At 38.1% G+C, this 8,151-nt stretch overlaps 1 protein-coding gene across 1 annotated transcript; it reads left to right on the forward strand.

The window, feature by feature from the left end:
- LOC107731798 (gonadotropin-releasing hormone II receptor-like) lies at window positions 1-6,681 on the forward strand. The gene is made up of 4 exons (XM_016542975.1): window positions 1-51; window positions 2,842-3,370; window positions 5,085-5,292; window positions 5,781-6,681. Exons 2-4 carry the CDS (start codon window positions 2,843-2,845, stop codon window positions 6,185-6,187), a joined length of 1,143 nt encoding a protein of 380 aa, XP_016398461.1. The 5' UTR covers window positions 1-51; window position 2,842; the 3' UTR covers window positions 6,188-6,681.
- The last annotated feature ends 1,470 nt before the right edge of the window (window positions 6,682-8,151 follow it).

An 8,151-nucleotide genomic window follows, 5' to 3' on the forward strand; every position in this document is an offset into this window, starting at 1 on the left:
TGAGTGAAATATTCATGGATTAATCTACAAATCACACATTGCAGCATACAGGTAAGTCTGTCTCTGTTACTGTTCCAGTTGTGCATAAGAGCCATTAACTACTGTACTGTAGAAACTGTTCTAAACAGCCCACATTGAAAATATTTCTGGGGATCGAGTGCAAGATAATCAGTTTTATGATAATCAAATGGGCTCAGAAATGCTTTCAATATAAGTAGGTAGACAGCTTACTATAGGTCTGAAGAGATAAATAAAAGGTAGTTTGGAATTGATTTCAGAATCATTTCTGCTTTAAGAAACTAATGTAAATGAACCAAAAAACTTTCCTTGATGAATCCTGAATGTGTATCAGCTTTTTCATGAAAGCTTTTTGAGGTGAACCAAAGAAAACAGTGTAACTGATATAATTAAGATCTATGTATTTCACACTAATATCTGGCATAAATTAATTAGCTGCTAAACCCTGCAAGAGGTGAAGCTTATGAAGCACATGTAATTTTTTTCTGCTATTAAATATGTGCTTCATGACATGTGAAACTAAACACCCAACAATAATGTCCAATAGACATATGGTCAGTGGGAGAAGTGGCATTTCAAAAAACATCTCCTTTTATTTTCTGTCTCTTTTTGTGAGTTAAAATAAAAATTAATAAGCTATAAAGTCTTATTTCAGGCCACTTTGGTAAATGTCATCCCACTCTGGCAAAAATCAGCCCACTCACACATTAATTTGCCATGAAATCTTAATATTCTCATCACTCCTATCTTAATTAGCTAGCTTCAAGTCATTAGTCATGTGAGTAAGGATATTAATTTAATGACGCAAATTCACAGGCAAAGTTTCGGAGATTATGATGACAATGATCCCTAAAAATCTTGGAATATTTTGATTTTCTGAACAGCATTGAATGAATGTATGATGAATCCACCACGGACAACAACCCATTCCATGTAAAAGAAAACAAGAAAGAAATTTAAAGTCAGGTAGTTGTGTGATTCTGCATTTCTAACAGCATTTTAGTAAGATTTTCATCTTCATGACCTCACTTGTGCTATATCACAAAGAGTTATGACGGTTGACACACTTCTTTGCATATATTTGCATAATGTTTACCTATATTAAGAGGCAGCAGTGCAAATCTGCCATGTTTCCAGTGGGCAGATATCCAGCAATCATTCAATCAATCTGTCATATAAACAGAATGACAGTGAAGCCACCATCTATTATAACAGCTATAAAATGCTAATTCTTAGAGCAGATACATACATAGGCTCATTTGATTAATCAAACAAACAACAACAAAAACTAATATCTTTCATGAAATGGATTTTTAAATGCATATTGATTTCACTAGATGGAAAAATATGAAGTAGGTTTCTCCAGGTCAAGACATTTCTACTCTTTATAGAATATATTTCATGTCAAGCATGAAGAACAATTGCAGTGAAAAGGCAGAGATGTAGTACGACTGGAGCGCTGTGCAATTTGGTGTGGGGGGTGCGGATACAAGGGAGGCTTGGTGCAGCGGTCGTGTTCACTAGGGTTCTCTCTATCTATTACCTCCATGCTGTTTATCTGACTACAGCTATACAAAAGACCATATCACTTTGGGAGTGAAGGGAAATACTGACAACAGCCATTTGTCAGCATGATAGGGCATTTATATCTGAGCCAGAGCTGGAGTGGGAACCCTTAACCATTAAAACATATTTTGTCTTCCAGGCAGTATAATGTTACAAGAATGTAAACTCTTATCTTATCACAATTAGATCACTTATCACAATTAGATTATTTTTTCATTAAAGTTTATTTCACGGAGTGTATCTTTAACCAAGTGGCCCAATAAAATATCAGCAAGAATGATGAACAAGGCAGTTAAGAACATCTGTACTACTGTATGCGTGAATTACTTTATCGTGAATCTCAGTCTGCTGTGCATAATCTCAGTGCAGACCTCTGATCGTTGTCTCAGAGGTTTATATATAGACCTTTAAAAACTTAATCTATCTCCCTGCCACTTAACCTGGTCCCCTATTTGCTAGAGGAGATCCAGAGTGAAAAAAATGCCCGTGGCAAGAGTTTTTTATCTGTAGAAGATGAGCTGGCAGATGGGTGCTATAAATGCAGAGGATATTACACTGCAGAGGAGATGGACGTTTGGGTGAAAACTCGTAAGGGTGACGAATGTTTCTGTGGTGACTGTAATGTAATGGTAATCAGACTTTCTAGGTGATGTGATCTGAATATTCATGTCTTTCTGAATTTTTGAATGCATTATTCAGTAAAGTGCAAGAAGAGATGCCAAGAACAGTTGAGCAAAAATCTAAATTGAAGAATTGGCTCTCTTTCAATTCACTCATTAGTGCGCATCTATCTATCTGTCTGGCCTCTAAACCTTCAAACTTCAAGGTAGCAAAGAAATATGCAGAATTGCAATGTGAATTTAAAGGAAGTAGAATTAAAATAAACCAAAATTGAAAAAAAAAAAAAAAATCAGTGCAATAAGTGCAATTAGTGAAAATGAAAAATCTAGAAAAGGAAGGTTTGTCAAGACAAATCAAACTGTGATTGATTCATTGACAAAACTTGAAAGGTTTTATAGACAAACAAATGTGCTTGAAATGTCACCTACAGAAATGTATACTTAATTTACATTTGTTTGTGGTCCTTTTTTTTGGAAACAAATTAATTTCAATTGTTCTGAATTTGAAACATTCAGAGAATGTATCCTGAGACCATGTGATACTGAAATCACATAGAACATTGTAACAATTATACATTTGTGTAACAGAAAAAGCTTTTATCATGTAATAAAACAAGTCTTTTTTCCCCTTTCACAGGATGTCAGGAAACATGTCTCTTCTGTCAGTGAATCCCACAAGCATTTGGGAAAATTCTTCTGTGCTGAATGCCACCCCTCACTTTTCTTCTGACTGGGAGACACCCACATTCACTGTGGCTGCCCACTTTCGTGTGGTGGCCACCCTGGTGCTCTTTGTCTTTGCAGCTATCAGTAACCTCTCAGTGCTGATCAGTGTGACCAGGGGACGAGGACGCCACCTGGCCTCCCACCTGCGGCCTCTCATTGCCAGCCTGGCTTCCGCTGACCTGGTTATGACTTTTGTGGTGATGCCACTCGACGCTATATGGAATATCACAGTGCAGTGGTATGCCGGCGATGCCATGTGCAAGATCCTCTGCTTCCTCAAGCTTTTTGCCATGCATTCGGCAGCATTTATCCTGGTGGTGGTGAGTCTGGACAGGCACCATGCAATCCTGCACCCGCTGGAAGCTCTGGACGCTGGCCGTAGAAACAGGAGGATGCTGCTAGTTGCCTGGATCCTCAGCATCCTGCTCGCCTCTCCACAGGTAAATGAAAGAGACGTTATTTTAATTGGAGTTGTCATCTGTGGGACTTGTCTTGTTATGAAACAGCACAAAACTGCCTCAGAGGGTTTATAGATGGATGATAATGTTGGTGTTTGGAAACACTTGTTGAAGGTGATGCGTGTCTTTTTCAAAATACTGTATCCTATTCCAAGCTTAATATGAGGAGACAACTATAAACAGATCAGCACACTAATTTGATTGCACTCGTAGCTACAAAGTTTTTCACGACTTTGTTTACTCGTTTTACTTTCTTTTTACATTTATATTTTCCCCAAAAACATTGCAGATAGAAAAGTGTTCTGGAAACTTGTTTGAAAACAGTTGTGCAATTTCATTTGATGACGCTAGTGGTGCAAAAATGACACATTTCACCTCTGAGGAAGAAAAGTGGCACACAGCAAAACTGAGTTTAGTTTCAAAGTTTCAAATTTAATTAAATTCGACTTTCAGTCTACAACACGCATTTCCTGATAGCCATCTAAGCTTCAGCATTTCTTTTAAGTAATTAGTTGTGGCTTAAAGTTGTGCAATAACTGACCCTGGATCAGTGACTCTTCAGTGAGCGCTTGCTGCATTGATTATAGATCCTATTTGTCAAGCTACACTAGTCCCGGGGTATTTTCTGTAACCTCTGAAATGCCTGGCTGAATCTTGTCAGTGTGACTTGCCTATCTTTCCCTCTGATAGAACTGTTTCTCTCCACACGCTTAATTCCAGTTTTGTCATTTATAGCAGCCTGTGGATGTGACCATGGCTTTTAAAATCATTAAAAGAGAGATAAAGAAGCCTGTCTGAGACAAGGTCAGTTAGGCAGCCATGGATAATGGGAAAGAGATACAATTCTGAGTGGGTGGTGAATTTTATATATATCAATATATCTATACCTCCCTGCACTTGTATTCTGTGCACGCACCTCCCCCAGAGGAAGGTTTTCCTCTGTCAGACTGAGTGCTAACTGATCAATTGTGTAGCAGAATATAGAGAAGTATATGTCAAATGGATTTTTTTTATTTTTTTATTTTATCTGAAAGCACAAAGTGATAACATGATTCAGGTTCAACAGAGATAGCAAAATGTGCTTTTTCCCCACCTCATGGTTCATTTTACATCCTGCAGTAACGCAAAAATAGATTTGTAAATTAAACACCCATAACAGAGCATCAGCCACACTGAGGAGCGTTTTGTCATCACAATGCAAGTATTCATGACATGAAAACCTTTTGGCTTGCTGTTACTATTTGCAGTCTTTGAGGCTTTACATTTCACGTGGTGTAGTTATTTGCAGAAGATGTGTGAATATTTGTATGCAAAACAGTCACAAAAAGCTAATCAGTGGATTACAAATTAATCAAAGGGTTAGTCCACCCCCAAAAATTAAAATAATTTACTCACCCTCATGTCATTCTAACCCTGTAGGACTTTCTTTCTTCAGTTGAACATAAAAGGTGAAATTTTGTGCTGGTTGCTGTTTTTCCAAGCAATTACAATGAATGAAGACTGGAGCTTTCAAGTTTCTTTAAAAGGACACAAAAACACCATAAGAATATTTAAAAAGTGTTCTTAATGCCATACAATATAGCTTTGCATGAGAAACTAACAATTTCTCCTTTGTGTTCTGTAGGAGAAATAGGTCAAATGATAGAAAAAAAACTGTTTATTACTTTTCTTTATAAATTGCTTTTTATCGTTTCAGTTATTTATTTTCAGGGCAATTAAGGCTGAAGGAGTTGACTTTGTACAGTGTGTAACTCATGGAAGCTTCCAGCAGCGCTGGCAGGAAACAGCCTACAACATGTTCCACTTTGTCACCCTGTATGTGTTCCCTCTACTGGTAATGAGCTTCTGCTATACGCGAATCCTCGTGGAAATCAACCGCCAGATGCCTCGTGGTAAAGGGAAGGGTAATTGACTTTTGATCTCTTCTGACATGGTACCTGTCATTGATAAACAGTGTGGCCGCATCCAGATTTCCATAGTGTACTGAATTTGATGAAGAATTTACTTCTCAACAGTTGATGATACAGGTTCTAGGGCTGCCTTGAATTTGGACTTTTAATGTGTTCTTTTTGATAAAACAAAGTCTCAACACATAATATCTGCTTACTCTTTATTGTCATGGTCTCCCAACAGACATTCTACTAACTATAAGTAACTTTGCAAGTACATGTGAACTTATTCTAACCCTAACCCTACCAGTCTACTAATACTCTAATAATACTCTAATGAGAGTTAGTAGACATGTAGATGCAACGTTACTTATAGTCAACAGAATGTGTTAAAGGGACCATCAAAATAAAGTGAAACCAAAACAGTTTCTGGGTTAAAATGATAAAGCATGACACACAGCACCATTCTCTAGTCTTCTTCTAACTTGTGTTGGGTTTTATAGGTGGGGAACCTTGTCTGAGACGCAGTGGAACCAACATGATTCCCAAAGCACGCATGAAGACCCTGAAGATGACGATCATCATTGTGGCATCATTTGTGGTGTGCTGGACACCGTACTACCTGCTCGGCATCTGGTACTGGTTCCAGCCTCGTATGCTGCAGTTGATGCCAGAATACATCCATCACGCTCTCTTCGTCTTCGGCAACCTCAACACATGCTGCGATCCGGTCATCTATGGTTTCTTCACACCCTCGTTCCGAGCGGACATAGCCAGCTGCTTCTCCAGAAGGAATCAAAACTCTTCTCCTAAATCACTGGACCGACTCTCCGCAAGGAGAGGGGGCGCAAGCAGAGAAGCCGAGTCGGACCTTGGAAGCGGTGACCAGCCCAGTGGACAACAAGCATAGAGGGTCAAGACACCTCAATGAGCTAGAAATACTATTTGGGGTGTGGATTTAGCCCTGTAAACATGAAATACAGGACTTTCACTCTGTGTCCAGACATCTACATGTATATGTTGCAGGTGGTGTCTTGGTATTTATAGTATGAACAAGTATCCATTTGCTTGAATTCGGTTTGAATCCACTTGAACATGGAACAGCAACAGTATCACATTGTGGTTTCAAGCTTGGATATCTTCTGGAAAGACGGAACTACAGGTAAATATGAATGTAAAGGACCAAATGACAGCACAATGCTTCAGGCAATACCTTGAACATGAGATGTTTGCCTGTCTGGAACAGGGTTATAAATATACAGTGCCTCATATAACAGGTTACGTGTTTGGAATCAGTTAATGAGGACCTCTAATTAATTATCTCAGAGTTCAGATGGACAACCCCAGCTAAAAGCTTCTCTGACACGTTGCTTATCTAACATTTCCTCTCTGCATCCTGATTAGGAATGTCCTTAGCACATGAATCATTCATTTAAATGAAATGCTGTTGTGAGTGTTCAGGCTTTCACACTGTTTATCTGTGGAATCACCATAGATGTTCTTCGCGGAATTCATCCAGTCGTGTTTTCAGTGTATTGTTTTGATGATGATATGCCATCTTTGTGGTGTGTGCTTGTGATTAAAAATGAATGTGGATGGACAATCCAGCCTTAAAGGGATAGTTCACATAAAAAATAAAAATGTTATTTACTTATCCATATTGTTCATATACATTCATATGCTGTTACTCTTTCTGAGAAAAAAATATAATTTGTTAAAAAAGAGTGACGTTTAAAAGGGCTCAGTCTTCAGATGTTGTGGGGATGGCTCACAATTCATTTTAGGTTATCAAAACGAAATGAATATTGTGAAATAACACAAATGGAAATATATATTTAATGATTATGCAATCACCAAAAAATACATTAAACTATCTTGTATTTTAGCTCCTTTAAAGTTGCCACTCTGTCTACAGCTCTACCCATCTGGGCATTGTCTTCATGAATGAGCAACTTATTCAGTATAAACAGGTCTGCTATTTTTAAGCAGTTTTAAAATGTTGACACTTAGAAGTGACTGCCAGGGGAGATGCATCAATTTCAAACATTATTTGACACAAAAAAGGTCCAAATGGATGCAGTGCAATGGTGCTGTTTTTAGGTGTGCACATAAATCAGTGTGACTTGTGTTGCAGTGTGTGAGATATGTTCTCTCTGCTGACAGCTCTGACTGGTGGCTCTGCAGCCTAATCGTATCACTACAGTGATCCCAGCCTTATCTCTGCACAAGAGTCCTTCACACTATTGTCTCTGTGAGAATGAGAGCACACATCAGTACATGCGCAATGCTCACATGTCACAGCTTTTGTGCCTGCCATGACCCATTGTTAGACAAACACAGATTGCATGTGTTCCTCAGAATGATTAGACAGTGTTTAATTGACTTTTAGAGCTGAGCAAAACGAAACCGGCCACTCCAACACGTACAATCGTCTGCCCACACAGGCCGTTTCTTAAAGTGCACTTAATGAAAGTGATGAAAAGTACACTTGATACAGGACACAGCCTCATCCAACAACATGATAACATTCTTATGTTATAAAGACTTTATGTGCTACTTATGGCAATATATCTCTGGCTAATTACTGTAGATAATTTGTTAAAGCATATAGAATATGTTAAACATCACCAGCTGTGACATTGCAGTAATTTATATTTAAAGTACAGCTACTTTAATGTGAGCCAGTGGGAGGCTTTACATACAGCATTTTTATAATTATTATTATAATAATATTTATTATGCTTATTAGCCTTCAGCATAAAGTTATAATTGCACCGGTAACATTACAGATTAACCAATTATTGCTAGTAGATTACATAAAATGGCCTGAAATGTGAATATGCTTTTTCAAGAACGATAAACCATCTCTGCGCT

The sequence above is a fragment of the Sinocyclocheilus rhinocerous genome, unplaced genomic scaffold, assembly GCF_001515625.1.
Source record: "Sinocyclocheilus rhinocerous isolate Xijiao unplaced genomic scaffold, SAMN03320098_v1.1 scaffold193, whole genome shotgun sequence".
NCBI classification, from domain to species: domain Eukaryota; kingdom Metazoa; phylum Chordata; class Actinopteri; order Cypriniformes; family Cyprinidae; genus Sinocyclocheilus; species Sinocyclocheilus rhinocerous.

Coding starts and splice junctions, on each gene's coding strand:
- LOC107731798 (XM_016542975.1), top strand. CDS start 2,843: ATGTCAGGAAACATGTCTCTTCTGTCAGTGAATCCCACAAGCATTTGG. Junction 3,371..5,084: donor TCCTGCTCGCCTCTCCACAG/GTAAATGAAAGA, acceptor TTATCGTTTCAG/TTATTTATTTTCAGGGCAAT. Junction 5,293..5,780: donor GCCTCGTGGTAAAGGGAAGG/GTAATTGACTTT, acceptor TGGGTTTTATAG/GTGGGGAACCTTGTCTGAGA.